The 26,597-nt window shown below is 35.6% G+C and overlaps 2 protein-coding genes across 2 annotated transcripts; both read right to left on the minus strand.

The window, feature by feature from the left end:
- Positions 1-13,125: 13,125 nt before the first annotated feature.
- Positions 13,126-22,993, minus strand: LOC121413239. Its single transcript, XM_041605987.1, has 5 exons — positions 22,726-22,993; positions 21,620-21,751; positions 16,789-16,989; positions 15,674-15,846; positions 13,126-15,206 (listed from the first exon to the last, which is right to left on the minus strand). The coding sequence occupies exons 1-3, from the start codon at positions 22,981-22,983 to the stop codon at positions 16,801-16,803; spliced, it is 579 nt and encodes a 192-aa protein (XP_041461921.1). The 5' UTR covers positions 22,984-22,993; the 3' UTR covers positions 13,126-15,206; positions 15,674-15,846; positions 16,789-16,800.
- On the minus strand, positions 14,939-16,424 carry LOC121412437 (type I iodothyronine deiodinase-like). The gene is made up of 3 exons (XM_041605248.1): positions 16,395-16,424; positions 15,674-15,846; positions 14,939-15,206 (listed from the first exon to the last, which is right to left on the minus strand). The coding sequence occupies exons 1-3, from the start codon at positions 16,422-16,424 to the stop codon at positions 14,939-14,941; spliced, it is 471 nt and encodes a 156-aa protein (XP_041461182.1).
- Positions 22,994-26,597: the final 3,604 nt, after the last annotated feature.

The raw sequence follows: 26,597 nt of genomic DNA on the forward strand, positions 1-26,597 counted from the left end.
CATGGAATTGCAGTAAAGATCGACATTTGTCACTATTGAAAAGACAGCCTGAGAACATCTTCTTCTTTGACACCCATATCGATCTAAACTTTGTATGTTAACGGTAAGAAGCAATTTGAGTTGTAAAATTCTCTGAGATAGATCATTACTGTAATTTCGAACTAATTTATTTTACTAAGTGACCCTTTGATACAATACTTGAGTTGTGGTTGGCTAAATAGGGTAAGAGATCATTGAGCATTTGCTGTATCATTTGTTTATTATAATCATCATTCTTATTATTGTCTATATTGCTATCACAATAATTATTGATATTAACAGGCCCCATCATTATGATAACTTATATTGTAAAAAAATTAAATTTCCTTATTCTATCACAGTTAACGATTTTCTTTTACATTTGTCTTCATCCTTTTTTTCCAATGACAAATTCCTTTTTGAAGTGTCAACGAGTGACCTCCTCCTATGCCCTTTCAGCGGCATTTTCAATAATCAAGTAAACCATTTGCTCATCGTTTAACAAATTTTCGACATTACTCCTATTTGTTTAAGATCAGTATGCTCGATCTGTATGAAAATCATAATTCATAAGTCAGAAAAAAAATGACTTATGAATTATGATTTTCATTACAGATTGAGCATAGTGATCTTAAACAAATAGGAGTAATGTCGAAAGAAAATTTGTTAAACAAATTATAATCTCCTCCTATAAAAGCCTCTTAATTTACATTTGCTCATCATTATGATCCTAGCCTTAACAAATATATTTCTTGTGAATTTCATATGCCTTGCGAGTACAAGCCATAATGTACATTCTGCGTTCGTTCACCAAGAACGCAGCCAGGGTTCCTTCAGCTTCCACTTCAAAGACCCGAACATCTCAGTAGCTTTGAAGAAGGACCAAAATCTGCCGTTCTTCATTAACCACCAGCTCACGAAGGAGAGGCTCGGTCCTAGTCAGCAGGTGCGCTTTGGAGTAGAGGAAATTTATGGAAACAACGGTATGGAAATAAAGCTTACAATAAAAACATTTCTCGCACGGACATAGGAATGTACAGTTGCAGTAAAGATGGCGATGATGGAGTAAATACTGATTGCCAGAGTGTATTTCAAGAGGTGGGGTTTTCAGCCGTTGGGTTGTCATGTTCGGCCGCTCCCTCTCCCCTTGGTTTTCACAGCGATGTTTGGCAAATTATAGAATGTCGAGTTGAAGCGGGGAGTGACCCTCTTTATATCGTTTGCTTTCAAAATGATATAATGGCACTTTCAATGTCCGAAATAGTAAATGATCATACAACCTTATCCCGATTAATATGGAGAAGAAAGTTAGCGACATGTCATGTTGTACTTTAAATGAAATGCATCACAATAAATCAGTCAAATCATTTTGTGATAATTACATTTTTTGCCAGCCAGTGATAATATGCTTGCAAAAACATTTCAGGTGGCCTCTAAAGAACGACACGGGAAATCCTCAATTTCAAGAAACTATGCAAGGTGCATGAGTGAGAGAGTAACAGTGACAAGTACAAATATGGTTAAGGATGATGTGATTTTAAAACATATTTTTACTTTGCTTACAGCCTTCGTTCTTGTAATGACAAAATTTAATCTTTTGATTACTTCAAACCTAAATCATAAGCAGGATGAAAGTATCTTAAGGATAACAGAATTACTGAACCGTACAAATAAGAAATGAAATTCAGTAAAATGGTGACTGAAGTGAGAATACATGTCTTTTTTTATACTGTTTACGAATACATCTAGTTGTATCGTGTTCAGATTTTCTTTCTTTTAAATGACGTTTAAAGTGACTTGTAAGTATTAGATCATATTCAGCATTGACATATCACTAGAATAACAAAACACTCATACATTTATATTATGTATATTGTTTTTCTTGCACTTAATTTGAAAAGAGGAAGTTAAAGATGAAAAAATACTAGAATGTAAAACTGGTATCCATGAACAGAGATGAGATTATTTTTTATTTTTTTAAATTTGTAGTAATAGGCTTGATCTTTTCATAATTTCCTTTCTTCGTTTCATTCTTTTCCTTCTTGTTTTTTTCCCATCGCCATTTTTCATTATACATTTTGTTTCCTTCCGAAGTTTCCCCATCCCGCAATCATTGTGAAAGACAGGCTATTATGATCTTTGGTTCTTTACTAAAGTGGAAATACATACGGCAATCCGAAATGTATGTTTTATTGCCAAAAGTTATGGCAACTAATGCGTATGTTAAATGTAAAGTAATCTAAGCCTTGTGTTAAAGTTGACAATGAGTAATTTAATGTGTTGTCCATGGGGTGATGCAATGTTGTTTTTTCGTGTCTACCATGGTTAACGATAATGAATTTGTTGATTTGATTATAACCTGCACTTACACAAATGTGTTTCCATGCCGTTCATTTTGCTGATTAGCAAAGAAGTGTGTTGAAATTTATGATTGGGTGCAAATCATTCCTGCTTGTCGGTTTTTTTTTTTTGCTCTTTATGAACTGTCTAATCTTATGATTTAAAGTTCATTTTTTGTCTTGTTCCTAGAATTCATATCGTATTCTATCATTCATAATTTACATGAACTACTGTAACTTTTTTTTGGCACAGTACCATGTATAAACATCGTCTTTTGTTACTGGTGTTTTTTGTAATTGTATTTTGCTCTTTAATTGAAGGAAATTGTTATGAGAATAATGTTCCTTGATTAACTAAATAAGAATAAACTTTTTAATTCATACACGTATCATGTTTTTTTTACTCGTAAATTTATTCGCGCAATTATTAGGAACAATGTACATGCACATACACAAATATTGAAATATAAACAATAATTCATGATGAAGAAAGTTCCTCGTGTACATAAGACTGATAATTGAAAAAGAGAACCGTTGGAAAAGCCTAAGATTTCTGTGTCAATTGTATTCACACTTATTAACATACTCATTGGGTAATGCCACTTGTATGCTGGTGAGGATGAGGGGTCAAAGGTCATCTTGGGGTAAAAACGTCAAATGATATGAGTTCATGTCCATTCTCTCTTTTTTCAAGTTTTTGATAGGATAACTTATGCACCATTTTTGTATAAAAATTGGTTAGTAGTACCACACGTATGCTTATAAGCATTTTTTTAGTACACACATATTTTATTGTACATTCTTCTTATGTCGTATAGACGCATATCGACTGCAATTAAACTATATATGCCGGAATACACTGCACCTTTTCACTTCCGCTAATGATTTCAGATTTAGAAAAATATAACTCCTGTAGGCCTTATTTCTAAGAATTACCATAATTAAACAATTATAAAGGAAGTGTGTGAAAATGAGATACAAAAGAGAAATAGATTAGAATCGCCGATAATAAATACAATTTGAATTTTACGACTTGCATTGTCCATTTATCCGGCTTTAGACTAAGTTGAAAATTCACCCCCCCCCCCACACACACATCAGCAAAAACAAACATCAAAACATGCATACACAAACATGATATTCCTATACACGGTTACACTTCGTAATTCCGAAGGTTCGTAATTCCGAAACACGTAAATTGCCTACACCTCGATGTTCGCTAATCCGAAAACGTAAAAGGGTTCGTTAATCCGAATATTTGTGGCGTTATTCCCAAGGTTCGTTATTCCGAAGGTTCGATGATCTGAAAACGAAATAAGGTTCGATGTTCCGAAGGTTCGTTAATCCGAAAACGGAATAAGGTTCGTTGTTTCGAAGGTTCGTTAATCCGAAGAGAAAATAAGGATCGTTAATCAGTTAGTTTTCGAACTGTCGAACCATCGGAATTACGAACCTCATTTCGTTTTCGGATTATCAAACATTCGGAACAACGAACCTCACTTCGTTTTCGGACTAACGAACCTTCGGAATTACGAACCTCATTTCTTTTTCGGAAATACGAACCTTCGGAATAACGAAGCTTCGGAATATCCGAACCTTCGAAATAACGAAGCTTCGGAATTACGAATGTATGAGCAAATAAACACATCTGCACGTGAAAATAGGATACGGAAAAAAGAACCTGCAAAACAAATTGATACAATTGAAGGGGAAATTGAAAATATCTAGTAAAAAAACCCATCATCAACATTCACATCATGGATTCATACTCGCACCACACTGCACTGACGTATACACACACAAACATGCACACTACATTAAAAGAACGCAAAACATCTAATGCATGGAATACAAGGATGATTTTGAAGAAATTATTTGTATGAATTCAACAGGGGCGCCGAATCGATGTTCGACCTACGGGCGCCGACGAGACGTCGTCCAACGGTTCTAGGGGTGCGCCGAACTGGTTTTCGACTGAGGCATGTAAGGGACGCCGATTCGATGTTCTTCTAAGGGGGGGGGGGGCGAATTGATGTCTTAGCTAGGGGCACCGAATTGATGTTTGACAGTGGGGGCACTGTATTCATGTTATACCTAGGTGTTACAAATTTATGTTTTACTTGCAAGCGCCTTTCGACATGGGGGGGGGGGGCGCCGAATATATATCAAACTTTGGGCGCACCGTATTTTCCACATACGGGACACGACCTGATGCCCAACCTAAGGGGCACCGATTTGCCGTTCAACCTAGGGGGAGGAGTGCCACATTGACGTTTTACCTATACTGCAAAAATCCCGGTGTTGATATAACACCAGCCGGGAATCTATATATGTCCACACCTGAGAAGTTTTGAACAACACCAGTTTCGTTTTGGTCTAACACCAGAAAGGTGTTGATACAACACCAAGTAGTATTAAAACAGCATCGGTTCTATTCCAAACTGGTGTTTTTTCAATACTTCTCTGGTGTGGACATATGAAGATTATGAGCTGGCGTTAAATCAACACCGGTGTTTTTGCAGTGTAGGGGCGCAGCATTGATGTTCGGCAGAAGGGGACACCGAATGATGTTCAAACTTGGGGCGTCGTATTGATGTTCGATCCCCGGCGCGCTAAATATTGATGTTTAATATAGGGGCGCCAAATTTATGTTCGACCAAGAAAGGAGACGATTTGAATTCAACAAAGGGGCGCCGAATTGATCTTTAACCTGGGGGGGGGGGGGGTTGCCTAATTCATGTTCTATTTTTGGAGTGGGTAATTGATGTTCAACGCAGGGGGCGCCACTCAAAAACCAGCCACTCCACAAGCACCCAAAGCGCCAAACTAGCACCCAGTCCTCAAGAGTGTATGGCACGAGACAACTATTCACAAAGTTTGCAGGCATAGCAATTACTTTGCCACTATAATGTGATAACTAAATACTGAAATAAAATATTCTTGAAAAAAAAACAGCTCTTTAAAGGGAAGCCACTCTACAAGCGCCTCGCTCTCGTACAGTAGTTTGCTTAGAAGGTCAAATTTTCCAAAGATTTTGTGCTAGGGCTCTAGTGCTAGGACATAAAATTAATTGTTAGAAAACTATTCAGTTAATTATCACCAGTAATACTTGGAATGTCTAAATTTCGGGTCAGAATATCAAAAATGTTCAGCTCGGGCTTCGCGCTCACATCAATTGTTTAGATAGATACCCATCATACATGCTTACAAAATGTGCTTAGAATATCCAGTTTTAGGGGTGGGAATGACAAAGATTTTAAGCTCGTGCTTCGCGTTCTCATAAAATGATTAATTATATACCCATCCTGTTCCTGATGAACCCAATATTGCTGAGTTTATAATGTACCTTACAGATCTACAGATGTTGATTATTTTTCATTTCATTTCATTTATTGGTTTCTGCAACACTTTTTCATCATATTAACAAAGAAAATACAATAATAATATACATATAACTGACAAGCAAAACATACAAAAAAATAATGCATTTTCTATAAAAAAACATCGATTATTAGAAGGTTGCAGGGGTTGCCACTATAAGCTGAGCTTGACTGCGTGGCAACCCCAGAAAACGATGATAATTATTCTTACTACATTATCTTAACGTAAGGGTGCAGGTGCATAATGACGGGGGAGGGGGGGGGGGGGCGCTTGGTCCTCATAATGTATGCTTTATTTGTATTCTTATAGTTGTTGTTTTCCTGTTTTTTAAAACATGTGTTTCATATGATACAGAGAAATAGCCTATTAACTTTGTGAATATTTATTCAATAATAGTGATTTAATACCTTTTTTGAAAGGAGAAATGAATCTTAACTGTTTCAGCGAACTAGGCAATGTATTCCATATGTCAGGCCCATGATGTCTAAGTGTTTTATGTGCTAATAGTGTTCTAGGATTTTCTAAGTGAATATTCTGACAAGTCCGTGTTGGATATGAATGTAAGTTGTTATTATATGAAAAGAAATCGGTAAATACAGAAGGAAGCAGATTTGATTTGACATAGATATTTCACAATCTAGCATGACCCCTAGGTTACGATACGTCTGGGACATATTTAAGTATAAATATTTTCAGCTTGGACCATCCCTTTAGTGTTTGAGCACTGTAATGTAGTCTCGGAAAACGAAGTCTCGAAAAAACAAATATCCTTTAGTGTTTGAGTACTGTAATGTAGTCTCGAAAAAAATGTCAGAATTTTATTCTACATGTAACTCAATCTTGTGACGATACTCTTTAGTGAGGTGCCATTCATCTTTTGGTAAACCCTGAATCCTTTTTTTTTTCAAATTAAAGTTTCCCCCGATGAAAAATGCCTACAGCTCCACCCTTTGTTGTGGTTTAAGTAATACCGAAATATCGATGATTATTATTAAAGATAAAGAAGCAATAAACGATACAAAACACGTTCGGTGATATAAATTGGCGTGTAGATAATGCTGTATTTTGTTTAAACCAGTTTCAATATTCACAATAGAACTTTGACATTCTCACTTGATAATTCTAAGTTGACATTATTGTAAGCAAACAGACTCTAAATATCATATCGCCAATAAAAGTCAACTACATATTACCAAGCATTGATGTAAGTCTAAATCTGTTGGTGTTGCGATTTTCTTATCTCAGACCACGAACAATTCATAAAAAATACTCCTTGTAAAACTTGTAATCTAATAAAGTTTCCATTATCGTCTGTATGACAATGTTTCATTCTGGTTCCCCCACTCGCTTCGTTTGCTCTCTCACAATGATGGTTCATCCCTTGGTGAGTTCGTGTAATGTTGAGACATGGGTTAATAATCTCCGTTTCAGTACATTAAGATTTACTTTCTCAAGTTTATATATATACAGTATATATATATATATATACATACATATATATATACATATATATAGTAATAGGGTGAAGCGAGTTGCTTATATTTTAGTTGTACAGACTGTTTCCCCCTGAGGAGTTGCTGATGAACCCTCAGGGGAAACAGTCTGTACAACTAAAATCTAAGCAACTCGCTCCACCATACTACGTGAAGCTCCTATATGTACATGTAGTTGAGCACTTTTCAGTAACTGCAGTTTTGTATAGTCATTATGTATGTATGTATATATATATATATATATATATATATAGGTGTGTGTTTGTGTAAGGGTTCATGTATGTATGAAAAAATGGAGATGCTGTCTGTCGTATCGGTGATTACACACAAATTGGTTGACGATGAATATTGTAGTAATTACAATAAATGTTGGTGATATCGTGCAGTGAATGATGCTACGCGGGCTAGCGTGAACATAGGCATGATATGTGTGACTATGCTCTAATATTTTGAATTTAGTTAAGTTTAAATTGGATGTGGTGTTGAGTGGCGAGGGCATATCGTTGATTCAATGCAGATTATGGTGTTTAGAGTGATTTTTCAATCCTACCTGGTTGTGGATTGTGGTTAATTAATTTCAGTTGAGATTAGAGGTATGATGGTCGTGCTGGAGTGATCTGATCAAGCAAAAAGTTAATGCATATCAGAGGCGGCGGAACAAAGGGGGGGGGGGCACTTGACCCAACCCCCCCCAAAAAAAAAAAAAATTTAAAGCAAAGCTTGCACTTTTTCAAAACGATGGGTACCTAAATAAACAATCAATTATTGTTTGTTAAGGTACTCATCCTCCTCATGCTTACACAAATGCTTAAAATGATTTAAGTTTTCAGGTTAGAATACTCATTATTCATAATAATAGCAGCGATTATTATCCTCAGACAAAAGGCGTTTTATAAATCCAGCTATTATCATTATTATTCGATTGGTGAGATGTATCCTTATGAGTCACTAAATGTAATCTTTTTGGTCGGTGCATTAAAAATTTCAGCTTCGCACTCGCGCTAATTATTTGTTTTTTTATATCTTCAGTGAGATGCACATCTTTTTCATGATTACAAAAGCTGCTTGGAATGTTTACTTTTCACGCCTTTACATGGAACATAGGGTTAGGGTGAAATGTCCAAAAATCTCAACTCGCAATTTGCACTCGAAAAATCTCGCAAGGATGTTCTCTTAAAAATAATAAGTGCCAAAATTGACCCAAAAAGGAGAGCTTCAGATTAGATTTTTTTCATAACTGCCATGACTGCTTGCTCGCTATAAGTCAAACCTAAATATATATTATTTGCCTACTTAATTACCCCCAAAACACACGCAAATGTTAATGTCAAGCTTATGATATAAGTTCCCGATAAAATACAATTTTTTACATATAAGTGCCTTGTTTTGCTTTATCCCCCCCCCAAAAAAAAAAAACGAAAATACGTTCCGCGGCCCCTGGTGATTATTGTTTACACATACAATTTAGCCGCCATTGGCCATTGGCCATGGTACCCTTTCGATTTTGGACATATCTTACTAAACCACTGATTTTGGTAATATTGTTTTTATCGGTTTGTATTTACAGGTTCTTATCAAAAAACGCATGCTGTGAAGAACATTACAACAACCATGGACATTGTACATGATTATATTTCTCATCTCACTACTTGGGCATTGCCTACATGTATCCTCGTCATAGCGAATCTTCGTCATAGTCGCGATTTTATAAATTCAAGAGAAGGGTCATCGATTGAATTGAAATTTGAATTAGTTATGAAGATCACTCTTGTATTTCATTTCAAATATTCCATAAGGACATTTTAATAAACAACAACGATTATGATATTGAACCCAACGTGCACGCTGACAAGACAGCGCGAGTAGAAACTTTCTTTAAAAACCACACAAGACATATCAACGTGTTTCTCAGGATCCACCACGCTAGGATACTCGATGCCGGAGACTATACGTGCACATTTTACAAAGCAACGAGTAATTTTTCTCACAGACACACCATCAGAGTTTACTTCCCACCTGACCCCGCACGTTGTCAGAAGGCTTCTTCAGAAGTACAAAGCGAGTTCCAGTCCCTAATTGGGCAAAACAATCTTTCCGTGCTAGAATGCCGTGCATCAAACGGATATCCTAAAGGAAACATCATTTGCTGTTCAAGTCATCTCTTTAGAACAACTGCTCATACACCCGCTATTATTTACGCAGAAGAACACGCCTTCAAAGCATTATTTCTCGTCCGAAAAGTTGAAAGTTTTTCATGTTGCTCAATAAGCCTGAGATATCCTAAAACGAAAGACAACTGTCTTGACTTCACGTCGAACCTTTCTAATCGATTTCCTGTTGTCACCACTGCCTCTACCGCAGAACAAACGGTGCCCAAATCCACCACTTCGAAGTTGGAAGAGGAGACAACCCTCAAGTCGACGAAGAAAATAGCCCTCACTTCATTATCTTATCTTGATCCTCCTAGTGCACCAGCTCCAGATCGTCCAAATGATAAAATATTCATAATCTTCTTGGTACTCCCTTACGTGGTAATTGTCAGCTTCGTTTTTTGGAGATTGTATACAAATTATAATAAATAGGTAGTAATTCCTTTGCATTTTCTGATAAGTGTATGTGTCAAAATAACGTTTCCTAAGTATGATACAAATAATAAACATGACATTCAAACTCTACACAAATATTTTAGCCATATGTCTTGCAGTTACTTGTTTGTTCATCTATGTAGATAGTTTTGAAATATCACGCCTTCACAAATTATTGTTTCAGAAAAAGACCAAGCTGAAATGTTTTTCTTATATAGAGCTGATGCTGGAATGTCCTTTTCCTTAAGGAAGAATAAGAATTCTCAACTATTTTATACCAATAATACCGTTCTAAGAGATCAATTAAGTGGTGATGAATATGAACGGATTGTTGTCGAGGAAGTGATTTTTAAAGCTTATATCATCCTGATTAAATTAACTATATTCAATGTTTCAAGCAGCGATTCGGCAACATACCACTGTGACATGTATAAGAATGGCGAGCATATGAGTAATCTCACGCAGAAAATTGTGCTTACTGTAGAATATATGCCAGGAGTACCCAAATGTTCTATAATACCTTTACCCCCATTGAAATCCGGTGGTATATGGCGAGCAATAAGATGTTTGGCCACGATAGGTAGTTTACCTGGGATAATAGTGTGTTTTCAAAAAGGCGAACAAGTCCCACATAAATCTGACCCGGTTCAAAATACGACTTACTTGATTCAACAGGTTTGGGTAAAACCAAACTTTCCTGTAAAATGTTGTGCCACAGACTTTACAGGTGAAAAATATGGTTCATTCGCAGACTTTTCTTTTGAAGTTCTACAAATCGATACAGAAATTCAGCCCACCATCTCAGCGTTTTACTCACACGTAACATTAGGAATTCGTGAGTTGTCAACAGATACAAAACCAAGTACATTGACATGATTGATGACCGTTCCTGCCAATGAACAGTTGAATGATGCCGTCAAGTCGATGACGTCTCACACCCAAGATAATATGCTATAAATCGTTGTCATATGTTTGGGGATAATAGGGCTCCTGATTGTGATAATAATTTCTAGTTTTTTTGTTATTATTTCAAAACTCAACAAAATGGAAAAACAAAGAAACAAAATCACCCAAAGGTCGTGGAAGAAGAAACTGAGCTGATGGCATCTAGAGATTCTGGCAATACGTCATTGGGACTAAATTGCAATGACTGTCAGTGAGAAATAAGATAACTACCACTGAACGATAGCTTAGTCGGTAAAGGTAAAAAGGGGGCTCGGATTCCAGTGACCCGGGTTCGATTCCCACTTGGTGTGCAAGTGCCCTTTCGTAAGACCCATCCTCATTACCAGGTCCATCGGAGATGGCCTTAAGCCGTTGGTCCTCTGATTGTTTGCTGAACAGCATTCATGCTTTCTTAGTATAGCATAGCGATCAGGTAAAAAAAAAATCACCACCATTTGTAACATTTACCACTACTTCTGCTATGATGCACCTTGTTACTCAACTTCACTGAAGATGTTAAAAAAAACTTGTTTTTATAAGAAAAAGATTAATCAGACAAGTTGATATGTGAAAGTTTGAACAATATTGGATAAACAACAAGAAAGTTATGAAATTTTTAAAAGTTGGATATATTGGTAATCACTATACTCATGGAGACTTCGAATTGGCCACATCTGGGATGTCATAGTGATGTAAGGCAAGGACTACTCTTCCATGTACTCCACTACACATCATGGCTAAAATGTAATTTTTCCGATAAGATTTATTTAAAATTATATTTTTCTTTCATGAGGACATTAAACAATATACTACCTGGGTTATATTTAGATTACTGCCCCAGGGGAATGGGTACTTAAAAGAAAACCACAAATTCCTGAAAATAAAGTACATGGCCTATGGGAAAGTTGTCCTTGCCCCTTGTCATAATTTACTTACCCAGTTGCCAATTTGAAATCTACATAGTATTAGTGATCTCAATTTTAAAACAGCTATAACTTTCTTATTGCTTGTCCGATTTCTTTCAAATTTTCACCATTCTGTTTAATTTTTTTTTCTCCTTCCCAAAACAACATTTTATGGCCAAGGCTGGATTCCCCTTTAAGACTTCTGCCATCGCATCAGGTTATCGCGTCTGGTAGGGCAATCGTGTAACCCGATCATTCGAGAAACGGGCACCCTAAGTTCGGGTCCAGTTCTTCCGACCCTTTGTATATTTGGCTGATAATTTTCACTAAATTAGACTTGAACATTCGTATATGAATTTTGATTGACAATAAAATGTTCACATCGCGTCGGGTACATATAACCCAACATTTCCGGAATACAGGGGATGGGGAGGGGTGCATTGGCGGCGGAAGCCAAATAATTTAGGGGGTGCCCACCTGAAATTTTGGGATGGACACAGGTAAAAAATTGGACCAGCGGCCCCAAAAATTTTAGACAAGCCAAAAAAAAAAAAAAAGGTACTCAACCTAAATTTTAGGGGGGGGGGGCAACACACGTTTCAATGGGGGGGGGGGGGTCCAGGCGTTGGAAGGAAAAAATTGACAAGCAAAAAAAAAAGGTTATCAAAACAAAAATTTAGGGAATTCGAGTAATTCACACGATTTTTCCGATCTTACGCAATAACCCGACGTGATGGCGCAATCCCGATCTCAATTAGTAGTAACAAATCATTAGTGGTATATGGACATGCAAAAGACAAGAAATATATGTTCTGCGCAATCGCGTTTCAAAACGTTTCGTCGCAAAGCTTTAAGGGATACTCAATGCTGAAAATGATATGCTTTGAACAAATTAAGAATAATCAGACAAACAGAACAATGATTTTTTAAAATCAAATTCGTACAAGGAATAACAAAGCTTTGGCATTTTAAAGATTTGCATTATTTGTGTTCTTGTTAGTGTTTTATTACATGTCATATCATATTAGGTTTATTCATTTTTTTCTAGCAAGAACTTAAAATATTGCATCGACAACTGTAGTGCATTTGATGTTCATTTCTGCAACGTATTTCATTGTAAGGGAGACATATCATTCACACAAGTATGGAAAACGTCACATTTATCATTTCATGTAATAACATAAGAAAAGGAAAAGTGGGGCTGTGACACAATTAGCCCACCTAATGAATATTCATGATGACGTGCATATCACTCTTTTCAAAAATATTGCTAAACTTAAAAAGTCAATATCTTCCCTATTCATGTCCGCGTTTGATGAATTTTTCAGCATTTTGTTGTGTTAAATTTACTGTATTCTTTAGATATAAAAAATTTCAGCCCGGAGCATCCTTAAATAGATGCTAATAATATCTAAACGATGAAAGCAAAACCAAAATAAAATAAAAGACGCAATGAAGATAAATCTTACGTAAACTTTATTTTAGTCTGCACACGAAACACAATATTATTGAGGGTTACTGGATGCATTGAAAGGCAGAAACAGTATATTTCATCAATTCTCACAAATAGTGGTTTATTTTTTGTTAGAATGTCATAAGTTTTGTCTACGCCAATCAATATATACAATCACCTCAAAGATATCAATTGCCAATATGATTACTAACCCGAATTATAAACCTACACCATGTACACATATTCTAAATTCAGATGAAAACTTGATCGTGCTTATATAGGCTATGTTTCACACGGAGATGATGTGCATAATCGAAGAATCAATCCAATAAATCCAATTTATGCTAGACACATTATCCATTTTTTATTTCAATATTACGATTATAAAATGTCGAGAACGTATATTTTAATGCCTTTTCTATGGAGTATATATATATATATATTTATATATATTTACGGAATGAATATAATGAAATCATTTCATACCTTCATTTGACACTTATTGTTGTACGTATAATCTACAATGAAGCAATTAAGATGATGACCAAAGTAATAACAATAAGAACATATTATTATAACTTATTAGCAATAATTAATAAGAATACGATGTTAATAACAATGCATGTTAAGTGAATTATATCAGTGTAGTTTGACTCTATAGGCCTATGTGTAAAAGCTTTAGATATAGGTCTATTGAACAAAATCCAATGCAGGGGCTTTTATTTAACAAATATTGCAAATATATCTAAACATTACTATTATGTACATAACGCTCTCACTTGTCATATAATAAAACTTTTTGTTGTTCAATTTACAAGAATCGGCATTCTTTGTGGTAATTTGTTAATTATTTGTTAGTCATTAATTGTTGTGGCGTTTTATTCTGAACCATATGGATGCAAGCCCGGTATGAAAATAATTATTTATGATATGTACATGATGTAAACATCTCAAATTGTGTGTCAAAAGTCAACAAGAACTTCTTCAATTTTCAAATTTGTTATTTTGTATGTAATTCATTGTGAAAAATGAGGCAATATACACGTACATGTATATGGAAAGTGATAGTGTGTGTCAGGCTGAGTGTTCTTTTGTGTAAATGTACATAAAATGTATAGGCAATGGGAAAAATTGTTCCTTAAACTGCAGTGGTTTTGGAAGAACATCATAGGATCAATATCTAACTACAACCAACCTAAAACGGTGATGTTATAACAAAAAATGGGCTACCTATGAGGAGAGTTGGGCTGGGGGTCATGATGGACCCACTCAATAATGACAATTTTCACGACCATGAAAAATAAGAAAAGAAAGGGAAATGGGAGATATGAGATATCATTTTTCTGAATATCATATCAGAATTTCATCACAAGAATACATTTTTTTTATTAAATAAAGTAAACAAAAAATGCTTGCTAACTCCGCCCCTTCGGAGCTATTTTATAAATCTTGGCTTATACGTCATACAAGGCCCCTTTAGATATTTTGGCGCCATTGTGTCGGTGCGGTTATAGCTTACTACATCATGCAATACAAGTCGATATTATCATCACCGTACACTCATGACATAAGAGATATTGTCGTTGTCAGTATTCTAATTGATTTACACCTACAACATGTACAATGAAAAAGTGACCTAAACAATGTCAACCTTTTGAAAACCTGTTGTGTTTGCTAGGTTGACCAAAAGGACTGGTAAATAGTGACACAGGCGATGCTTATATTTTATTTGTTAACCCAAGCCATAATATTTGGTAAGTTTATGAACAAACTCTCTTTGGTCGAACACATGTTCATCACCATGACAAACACTTCTATATTACATGAAATCAGATCCAACATTTTCTTCTAACCATTCACGTGCTTCGTGTGTCATCAATCTTGAAGGGTCTTGCATTTGTCCTAAGATGTTTTTACCAAAATACACAATCTTCCCTTCGCGTATGAATACCACCCGATCTGGGTACGCGTTGAACATCCTGGAGAAGAGGTTGTCCATTTGGTCAACGACGATACGGAATTTTGAAACATCAGCGATGTCATCGGTCATGCAATTATATGTTTCTGCATCTATTTTTAGAAGGTCTCTGAAAAAAATTAAGAGCATGTGGAGAAGGAATATTCATACAAATGGCAATAAATGCTAGGATTGAAAATTCTGCTACAAACGAATTCCATTAGATATTCTTAAATACAAATTTCACTGTGATTGAACTGCTAATACATGTCAAAGCAGATAATTGAAAGACAAAGGTTAATGATTTTCTAACGAAAATAATTTATCTTGATTTAATAATATGTTCATCTGTGTAATCAGACTATTGAGAGAAACATTTTCATATAAGGAAGGTTATGTATAGTAGCAGAGTTTTTAATTTTACAATGATGCTTATCTATAAAATGTTTATCTGTATATAAAGTTCAAAATTGTTTTGTTCACTAATTTATATTTTTGTATCAGGGAGTGAATCTAATTCCATTTGATGCAAAAGATTATACTATTTTATGTCTATACATACTTGTAAATACAAATAAAGAAAATTCTAAAGCGTACTTAGCTGCAGCGATTCTTTCTTGAAGAGACTTGTGTTCTTTCGTGTAACTGTTGTTACTTCCTAGAGGCCATTGACCTTTGGCATGAGCTTCGGCGAGGTAGACGGCTAAGAAATCAACCTGGGTTCGGTAGTCACGAACAATATCTGCAAGCGTACCACCTATTACACAGGCCTACATAGGCATGATAGGATACAAATTTAAATACTTAAATACCCTTAGGGCTCCGCTATCATAAATCTTAGTTTTAGAGGTTGACTAACTTGCTGTCCTTATGGTATTACATTCTATTTTCCATGAAATTTTATTGACATTGATTTGAGTTGAAAGACGGTCCACTTCTAAAAGGATAAGTACACCCAAATAAATATCGACCTAAATAAAACGGGGAAAATCAAACAAGCATACACAGCAAAAACTGTGGTGTTAACCCGTGTACATAGAGGACCACACCAGTTATTTTACACCGGTATTAAATTGGTGGTGTTAGTTTTACACCTATAGGTGTTATTACAACATCTATGGTTGTTACATTTACACTCTTTGGTGTTATGTTCAATCTCTAGGGTGTTATTTTAACACCTCAGGGTGTGGTCCTCTATTAACACCAATTGGTGTCAGTTTTAACATCACAGTTCTTACAGTGTAGCACTGAAAATTTCATCAAAATCGGATGAAGAAAGTTATGACATTTTGAGGTTTCGCTTAATTTCGATATTCGCCTGCAGATATCGTGTTTTACCCAGAACCATACTTGGCGGTTGACACGGTTTGATTTTCTTTTTGTTTATTTAATGTAGATATATACAAATGTTAGGTCCTATATAATTTTGAAGGAAATGGGTACAGTGTACATGCAGATTGAAAACGATAGCAAAAAAGATATTTGACAGTATTCCAAGAACCATATCTGCATGGCACCGGATCCGTTGCTGCACTGGTGCAACTTCTGCTATCAACCATTAAAACAATAGCCCGAGCCTGGTAACCTGTAAAATAGAATATTAATGATATTAAAAATTATGAAGCAACGAAGGACGGTGACTAAAAATTGATACCAAAATAAGTCAATATAGGTCTCCTATACATGTATTTCTAAAAACTAATTACACTCACCCTAAGCGGAGGTCAGGAGGCTGATGAAGCCAGGATCATCATTGGTCTATCCTTGTTGATATGAAGATCAGAAAGCTTCATAAGTTTACCGTGCAATGATACAAGTTGAAGATTGGCAGGCATTTCATCACCAACCTCCAATGCGCTAGGAAGAGGCAAGGGCGTGGCTGGTTCACTCATGTAAGACAGCATCTTTACCACCTGTACAAATAAAAATAAACACACACTATATATTTCATTACATTACTGTATTTATATGGTATACATGTGATTCGTAAAAAGGTGTTGTACATCTACTGAAGGCAAAACATGAATAACCAATGCCTAGGCATCCAGAAGTTGTGGCGTGAGGGTAAGAAGAAAAGGGGAGGGCTAAAAATGGCGTGGTATCTCCATAATTGACTAAAAGACGTACCCAAAAAATTACACGACCAACCCTTATCTTTCAAATGTGTTCCTTTTTGGTTGCCCTTTTTTATCACCTGAATTTATTTGGTTTTCTTTTCACCATAACTTGGAAATTCATTGGGAAGTTTGGCCTTCCCCACTGCACTGCAATATCGCTTTTTATACCTATCTAATTGTCTTTGGTCTTAAGTATTAAAGGACGATTAAAATCAATCATTTGGGGAATAGTCTTTTTACACGCCCAAAAGTATAAAAATAGGTCAATGATATTTAGTTCGAGGAAAAAAAGCAGTGAATCCGACGTCTTAAGATATGCATTTTCGTTTATGCTGAAATGCTAGTTATAATACTAACTCTTCTTTACAATCGATTTTGGTGAAAGGAGGAAACAATAACCACAGCAGGACCATTTCAGAAAGTTTTTCTTTTAATGTTTGCCGAACTTCGTTTGGTGTTGAATGTTCTACTTTGTTCTACGTTGTGTAGAAAACAAATGCTTTCTGACATCATCAAAAGGACCTGGATGGATCTTTCTTTCTCACATGCTCGATCACTCGGAAATATTTATAATGATCTTTCAATGATCAGAGGAAGACACATGAAATAAAAGATTCAAAACCGGAAGCATTTCCTTTCATGACAAAAAAAAATTACGATAACATGATTACTATTTATAGAACGAATTGGCATAACATGTGCCTCCCGCATCCAGCCATACGACATGCTATCATACCAAATCACCCCCTGCATTTTACGCATGCGAGGTGGCGGCGAAGGATTACCCCTCGGTTTTTAAAGTATTTAAACATTAAAATTTTTGCAAGTATGCCCCCCCAAAAAAAGCGTAAAGAGGACATAAAATGTTATTTAAGAAGATAGATCTCGGTTACTCTCTAATATGATGTCACCCTCCTCTAATATAATACTACTAATATTACTACTGCTACTATTACTACGACTGCTTTTACTACTACTTCTACTCCTACTACTACTATTACTACTACTACTACTACTACTACTACTACTACTACTACTACTACTACTACTACTACTACTACTACTACTACTACTACTACTACTACTACTACTACTACTACTACTACTACTACTACTACTACTACTACTACTCCTACTACTACTACTCCTACTACTACTACTACTACTACTACTACTACTACTACTACTACTACTACTACTACTACTACTACTACTACTACTACTACTACTCCTAGTACTAAAACTACTACTACTAACACTATACTACTACTACTACTACCACTACTGTTTATACTATTACTACTACTACCAATACTGTCTATACTATTACTACTATACTACTACTACTACTACTACTACTACTACTACTACTACTACTACTACTACTACTACTACTACTACTACTACTACTACTACTACTACTACTACTGCTTATACAATTACTACTACTACTGCTGCTGCTGCTACTACTACTACCACCACCACAACTAAAACTATTTTTTATACTACTGGTACTAACACTACTACAACTACTACTAATACTGCTACTACTGCTACAACCAACACCAACTCCACCACCACCACCAACACCACCACCACCACTACTACTACTACTACTACTACTACTCTTGTTCTTCTTCTTTTTCTCCTTCTCCTTCTTCTCGTTCAGCTTCTTCTTCTTCTTCTTCTCCTTCCTTTGTGATCTCCTCCTCTCTATGTTATTACTATCTCCTGACAGCAAAATGCCTAACCACCGCCAAACAGATATAACTACATGTATTAATCATCCTCTTCCTGCTTCTACAATTACTTCCTTTATATGCTTATATTCAGGGTGACCCGACGTCCCGTATTTTGCTTCTTTGTCCCGGCGTCCCGACGAACCCTTCCCGGGACGCCTATTTGTCCCGTATTTCAGAATATTGAACAAAATGTATTTAAAAGTGACGAATTTTCATCAAAATAACCAACACTGCAACAGATGACGAAGCAGAGACAATAAAATCTATAGATCTAAATAAACTTTTGCAAGTTCTGCGGTGATTTTCTTGCTAACCCAATACATCGCAAACGAAACGGCCTCATGCCATTGTGTGGCAGGCTACTAGCTAGGCATGTAGGATCTGAGCAGATTCTCTCCACCAAACATGCCAAAATAATCACAAAATCGGCGGGAAATTTGCATGATTATATCATGGGTTCTCAGATTACCGATTTGGAGATGTAATCTCGGAGGAACAAGTTATTGAGTTTTCATAACTAGATCTAGTTGTTTCAGCTTTCGTTTTGAGTCTTGTTGTGTATGATGCCGCTATGTTTCATCTAATTTTAAGTAAAAAAATCACTTTGAAATTTTATTCATTTCTAAAACATTTTTTTTTATTTTAAAAATATATTTGAAAAAACACCAAATATTATGATTTTTGCTAGATGATTGGATTTTTTTACTTGATGTTTGAACTTTTTTCCTCACCTTTCTTTCTTTTCTATCCTTCTTTCTTCGTCCTCCCTGCTTGCCCGTTTTTGTTCCATCTATCTTTATTTCATATTTGTCTTTCCTGATCCTTTCTCTCTCTCTCTGTTCATTTTTCTTTCTATCCTCCTTTTTCTTACCCGTCTTCTTTATCAAATTTCCCTTTTTTATATTCTTTGTTTCTTTTTTTCTCCCCCTCCCTTCCGCTCCTTTTTCTTTTAATTCTTTCTCTTCCTCCCAGTGGCGTAACTACGGGGGGCATGGGGGGGCACGTGCCCCCTCCCCCAATCGGCTGGCCGAAAAAAAAACGGGGAAAGGGAGAAAAAGCGGGAGAAAGGAAGAGAAACGAAGTGGGGAAAGAAGAAATTATGTTCAATATAAATGTTATATTATAATTATGTTATATTACATGAAAAAACATTTTTTTTCATAACTTTATGAAACATTATTTGCTCACAGGGCCTATGACTTTATTGTTCCTGGTGCTCGCATAGACCGATTAAAGAGATAATCCTGATGTACTATAACCTCCTGTTTTCAAATCAATACTGTACACCAAATACATTACCTCGCAATTCGAGTCATAATTTTTTCATGTAGTGACATTTGCTTTTTTTTATGACTACTTAAATTGATTGCCCTATTTAAGGTCTAATATAAAACATTTCCTGTCCGTGCTAACGTTCGCATTAGTTGATTGGTGAGATGTCTACTCTTCAATGAATTCCTAAAATCAGTCCTTAAAATGTCTAGTTTTCTGATCTCAATATCAACAATTTTCAGCTCGCGCTTCGCGCTCGCATCATTTGGTTAATGAAATACGTACAGTCTTAGTGAATTCCTGCAAACAAACAAGACTTAGAATGCCCCTCTTTAGGTTTGAATTTCCGAAATTTTCAGCTCGCGCTTCGCGCTCGCAGTATTTGATTAGTGAGATGCGTATGATAATCATGATTACCATGTCTACAAAAAATGCTTAATGTGTTTATATGTAATTCTAACAAAATCAGCAAAGGTTGGTACTAGCATTAGATGACTTTGCTGAGATATGTATACTCTTAATGGATTCCTAAAATATATTCCCCATTTTGGGTCAATATATACAAAAATTTCAGCTCGCGCTTCGCATTGTTTGTTTAGCGAGGCAGGTACATAATACAAAAAAAAATGCTTATAATGTCCCTTTTTAGGTCAGTATACCTAAAAACTTAGCGCGCTTCGCGCGCTCCCTAAGTGACTCGAATTTTTGCTGGTGCCCCCCCCCAATGCCGTGGCCCACGGTACGCCACTGCTTCTTTCATTATGTTTTCATTCCCTCCTCACCCCAATTCTTCCTCTCTTTCCTCCTTTCTTTCATTCTTCATTTTACTATTCTAATGCTTTCCCTTATTCTTTCTCTCCCTCCCTCCCTTAATTCCTTCCTTCCTTTCCTCTTCCCTTACTGCTTTCCTTCTTTCTTTGTTTGCTTCTTTCTTTCAAAGAATGAAGGAAACATGTTTCTTTCCTTCATTCGTTTATTCCTCATTTTTTTTACTCTTTTTCTTTCTCTCCTTTATGTTATCTTTCACATATTGTATTCTTCTTCCATTCCTTTTTTTCTTTCTTTCTGTTTTCAATTCAAAGAATGACGGGAACATTTTCTCTCTTTTATCCGTTTCTTTCATCCTTTTATTCTAACTTTCTTTTTTCCCCTTCATTTTTCCTTAATTTTTTCTTTCTTTCTTCTCAATTCATCTCTTTTCTTTCGTCTTTTCTTTCTCTCCTTCATTCTTTCGTTCACCCTCCCTTCCAGTTCTTTATAATCTTTCACAGGTGTAACACGTGTAGCCTTCTTATTTGATCTTTTTGTCGATTGTCCCGTATTTCAATTTGTGAAATCTGGTCACCCTGCTTATATTCCTACTACCTCTAACTAATTGCTTGCAGCCTGTACTCCAATGACCATGTTCCTACCTCTGGGCAGTCTCCATACGCAGCCATCATAAGGCGATGCATGCTCTGGATTTTTCCTGGTGCAAAAAGTGGTTTGAATTGGTCCAATCCGCAACGTTCTAGAGTAAGGCAGCTTGCACGGCGCCAAACATTCTGAATTCGAAAAAAATACACACAAAGACGATATTAAGATGTCTAAAGATAAAATTCATAGACAACAAATAAAAAAAGAGATAATTGAACTTTAATTTTGCATTGTCCCTACGATCGTGATCATGCGTGTTGGAATACTATGCATTTCTATGATGAACATATTGGGATGAAGATGTAATAGTTGGCTAACTTGCATGTTTTAATCAAAGTAAACAATATTCGTCTCATGATTAACTTACCGCCCTTTCGCTCGGTAAAAAAAAATCGTAATTTGAATGATTCCAGTGAAAAATAAAGCTCATGACGAATTTTTATTACGTGTGAAAGCAAACTAGAACATGATTAGAATGACGAAGGCTAATCGCAGTCATGATATCAATAGCAATGATGATTTAAGATTCACGTGTGAAAAGGCCTTAGACATGTTAGATCATTGTCTAGTGGCGTAAAAATGGGAGAGGGTTGAAAGTAATAGAAAATGAAAGAAAAGAAAAGAGAGAAGAGTAAAATCTGATACTATTTTCTATTTTTTTATGTAAAAGTCTATCACAAAATTTGATTTTTGTCATAAATTGTCGATATTTTGCTCCCTTTGCTCGCACGCACTTAAAATAATGCCCTATCATATCTAGTCCCCTCAAATTTTTTGGTCATTGGCCACTGCTATGGTCTTATTCTGTACTCAAATTGTGAGGTGCTGGAAACGTCAAAATGTTTATTACATCATATATCTCCTTTTTATTGTATTTTTTGAACATGTTTAAATGGTGAAGAAAAAATATGGAAGTTATTGTTCTCATCTCATAGAGTTACGCATGGATTCGGCACCAAATGTACTGACGAATAACATCTCTCGTGATATAGATTAGTGTCACAAGTGGCACTCCAGAGTTAGACCATAACCAACTTTACACTAAGCCCGGGTTCAGAATACGGGTCATAATCTTCATGATCTTTAGAATTCAATACTATACCTGCATTTCTGAGAGTACATCAGGTTTGGTGAAATCCAGCTTGTCATTAAACATGCTCTGGATCTCGTCTGAAAAGACAATCCTATTGTATTCCTCAAAGACTTTGATGGCTTCTGATGGTTCTCCTAAAAGCTTGGGGAGTCTTTGGACCTGATCCGATCCTGGTTTTTGCATGTTAAGGTATTTCAGCATTTCACTTGTGTTTGACTGACCATCTGCAGGCTGACCCGCCTGCTCAGTCCCTTCTGGTTCTTCCATCGTTGACTACTTTTCTTCATAGAGTATACTGTAATAGACAAAGCATACAGCCGATAATGGATGTACAGGAAATATTACAGATTATTACATAATTATCAGACACAAATCGACGTTTGAATCAAATCATGCTCAAGTCCGTCCATGTAATAGTTCATAATAGTTAACCCCTTTCATACAAAATGAAATAAAATGACAATACCGTATTTTCCCACAGCAATGAAGGGAATTGTTCGGTGTGACAAATGACACACTGACATAGACTAGTGTGACCTAACCTAAAATAAACAGGCCCTTTGAACAGCGATATTGAGATAACAAATAATTCATATAGCCAACGCCAATTTGTGTTTTGAAGGCGCAATCAAAACAGTGTGGATTCTCACTAGCAATGTGAACAATATATGTAAAATATATGGCTATTCCAATATTTTTAGTGTATGGCTCTGATGTTTTAGATTTTTCTCCTACGGGCAATGTGGCACTGTCATTGGGATATTAACATGCCCTACTAATTCTCTCCCCTGTACATGCTGTATGTTTACCGTCTTATTTTCTTATGTATTGTTTGTATTTGTTATTGTTACCTTTTCACTTTTATGTACGTTTATATATATGTATTGGGTGTCCCACTCATCATGCTCATCAAGCATTTGCTTTTAGGGGGACTCTAATCATTTGAACTATATTGTACATTCATGTATGATTTTGTATATCTTTTGGTTTGTATATTGATTTTTTAGATGATTGAATAAAATGAATCGAAATTTTAATCTAAAAACTCAATGATAATACCTCCATAATCTTGTTTTAATGACGTTAACTTGCAGTTGTTGGTATAATTTGTCTTCACCCTTCACTGATTGTAATGTGTTTGTCCATCTTTAAGTATTTCTACATATTATGCTGGTCTGTATGTTGTATGTAATGCTGTACTCTCTTTTATATTGTATAATATTGTAATATGTTTGTATTTTAACAGGGCTCCCTTGTAAAGCAGCTTTGTATTGAAGAGACCATCCTGGATAAAAGATAACACAATTAAATTAATGAATAAATAAAATTTTGCGATTTTTTGCAAACTTTTGTGTTACGAGGCCATAAAATGCATATTAACATAATGGCCTCGCATCTCAGCATAAGAGATAACTCTCTGACGTCTCCAACACTGCAAACGCGTTAAACATTATTTCGGTCTCCCATAACGAACATCTGATGGAGATATCATGGAGACAATTAAAAAAAATATGAACATCCCAAAATTTATAAATTAATTGGTGATTGTAAGAAGAAAAAAGTCGGGTGTAATACGCAATAAAGGGCCTTGGCAAGTTCATTAGGGATGTTTAAGATGACTCGGGCCTATTATTTATTTATTGGCAATATGTAGATTTGCTTGATGATAGAACATAAATACAGGGGCTGCGGAACGGTTTTCAAAATGGCGGGGGGGGGGGGGGGCTAAGCCAAAAGTGGGTGGCTGACCATGCAAAAAAAAATCACACTCATATGGTCATTTTTAAGTTTTTGTATACGGTTTTGGATGAAAAATGGGGGCTGAAGCCCCCCCCCCAGGCCTCCTTCCGAAATAGACTCATCCACAAATATGACAAAGTACAGCATTATGTTAATCAAAACTTAAAATTCCAGACATCATGAAAATGTAGTTCTTTAAAATACTGCTCACGCAAAATAGACAAGAATGAACACATCTTAAAAGGCACTAAATATTGACCGAAAATGAAACAAAACGACACATGTATTATTATTGTTCTTCGTTTATTGAATAACACATCACAAGAATGTACGAGCTACAGAGGATTTTATTTCATACAATATACTGTAAAAGCTGTTATTTTCGCGTACAGAATTTTTCGCGAATCGCGGGGGTCCCGACATTTTCGCGGGTTGTTAAATTCGCGATCGGAAGATGTATGATACATTTCCACAGCATTTCAAAGAAGCAAAACTAGTGCAATTCATGTGCAAATCTACACTTCTCAAAATCACCATGCTGATATGTCTTTTGTACATAAATATGTCCCTGTAAAAACAGTTACAAATTGTGGAAAAAGTGGCTTAAATTTCACTTTTTTTAACCTTTAGATCTAAAAATTCATCATGCCACAGGATCTATAGGGTTAAGCAATCTTTGGAATTTGTGTTTGATTCGATTCATTTTTCAAAAAGTTAGTAAAAAGTGCAAAATTGTGGAATTTTGTGAACAGAATGTTCACCTCAAAATTCTGGTCATGTGACTTATGAATATTAATGAGTATGCAAATAGCTACCAATACGTGTGTATAGAGTCAATCAGATGACAATAAAATCAAATTGTTTCATGGAAAATACATTTAAATATTACAGTGAGTGTATAAATATTGATAAAATAATGTTAGAAAATAGTTTAGGCCCTGATTTTATTTGAGAAATTAAAAAAGTGAAATTCTAGCTAACTTTTTGAATCACTAACTGTACTTTCTAAGCCTATTTTTTGTACATATAGAGGTGCATATCTCCATTTTCTCAATATGCAGGATGTTTTCAATAGCAAAGCTATGCTGTTGGGGGCATTGGCGCTGACTAAGAAATGTGTCAATATTTTCGCGTGTTGTTAAATTCGCGGCCGATCGGCAATTCGCGAAATCCGCGAAAATAAAACCCCCGCGAAAATAACAGCTCCTACAGTATTGACAATGACAAATGTGTGTATCTGCACCAAAGGCTTAAATTTTTCCTCGGACACGTCATTAAAAATGTCATGTCAACCAATATGAAACAATACCCGCTTATCGTATATTCCAATAAAAACGCAATACCTAAACATCAAGAATGTAAAAAACAATCATCGGACTCGCATTAGTACGTACACATTAATAAGATACAGACATAGCCATGAAGGTGAAATCTGAGGAAAATCATCTAGTAACGGTTGCCTAATAATTCAAGACTGCTGTATTACAAATAAAAAGCAAACGCAATATTATACTTTCCCATCATGACCGTGTTCATTTTGTCAATGTACAAGTAAAAAAATGAACTGACATTTTCATTTTATTTCATTCATTTTCATTTCCAACGATTGCATTATAATGTTTACTTTCATACATCTTGATAAACATCAAAACTTATATCAACTTTCAGCGTGCAAAAATTATATAGTAAGATTATCATGCAGAGAGTTTGTGAAGGAGGGGGGCTGCTAAAAGGCGCTGGTGACGTTTAAAAGAGTAAAGGATGGATAGTTGTTTATCTGTGGACGTAAAATGTTTGAACATTGGGTATGAGGTAAAGTAGGGATTTCCTGGGGCTTTTCTTCCATAAAGCGGTTGAAATGACCCTAATAGGTCACCCCGACATACCCCATTTCGGAAATAGGCACTCAATTGGTATAACCGGGTGGGTGCTTCACAAAGTTGTACTTAAAAGGGTACTTCGGGCTGAAAATATTTATATCTAAATAAGTAAAATGAGTAAAATTCACAAAGCAAAATGCTGAAAATTTCTTCAAAATCGTATAACAAACAATGAAGTTATAGAATTTAAAAGTTGAGCATTATTTTGTGAACATGAATATGCACCTCATCATGAATACTCATCAGGTGGGCTAATGATAT

The sequence above is a fragment of the Lytechinus variegatus genome, chromosome 4 (genome assembly GCF_018143015.1).
Source record: "Lytechinus variegatus isolate NC3 chromosome 4, Lvar_3.0, whole genome shotgun sequence".
Lineage (NCBI taxonomy): Eukaryota > Metazoa > Echinodermata > Echinoidea > Temnopleuroida > Toxopneustidae > Lytechinus > Lytechinus variegatus.

Excerpts from the sequence above, each read along its gene's own strand:
- LOC121413239 (XM_041605987.1), bottom strand. The coding sequence starts at position 22,983 with ATGGAAGAACCAGAAGGGACTGAGCAGGCGGGTCAGCCTGCAGATGGT. Across the intron at positions 21,752-22,725 it reads ATGTACTCTCAGAAATGCAG|AATGTTTGGCGCCGTGCAAG; the intron begins GTATAGTATTGA and ends TTTCGAATTCAG. Across the intron at positions 16,990-21,619 it reads CGTATGGAGACTGCCCAGAG|GTGGTAAAGATGCTGTCTTA; the intron begins GTAGGAACATGG and ends TTATTTGTACAG.
- LOC121412437 (XM_041605248.1), bottom strand. The coding sequence starts at position 16,424 with ATGGTTCTGGGTAAAACACGATATCTGCAG. Across the intron at positions 15,847-16,394 it reads GTAAAACACGATATCTGCAG|GCCTGTGTAATAGGTGGTAC; the intron begins GCGAATATCGAA and ends ATGCCTATGTAG. Across the intron at positions 15,207-15,673 it reads GAAAGAATCGCTGCAGCTAA|AGACCTTCTAAAAATAGATG; the intron begins GTACGCTTTAGA and ends AATTTTTTTCAG.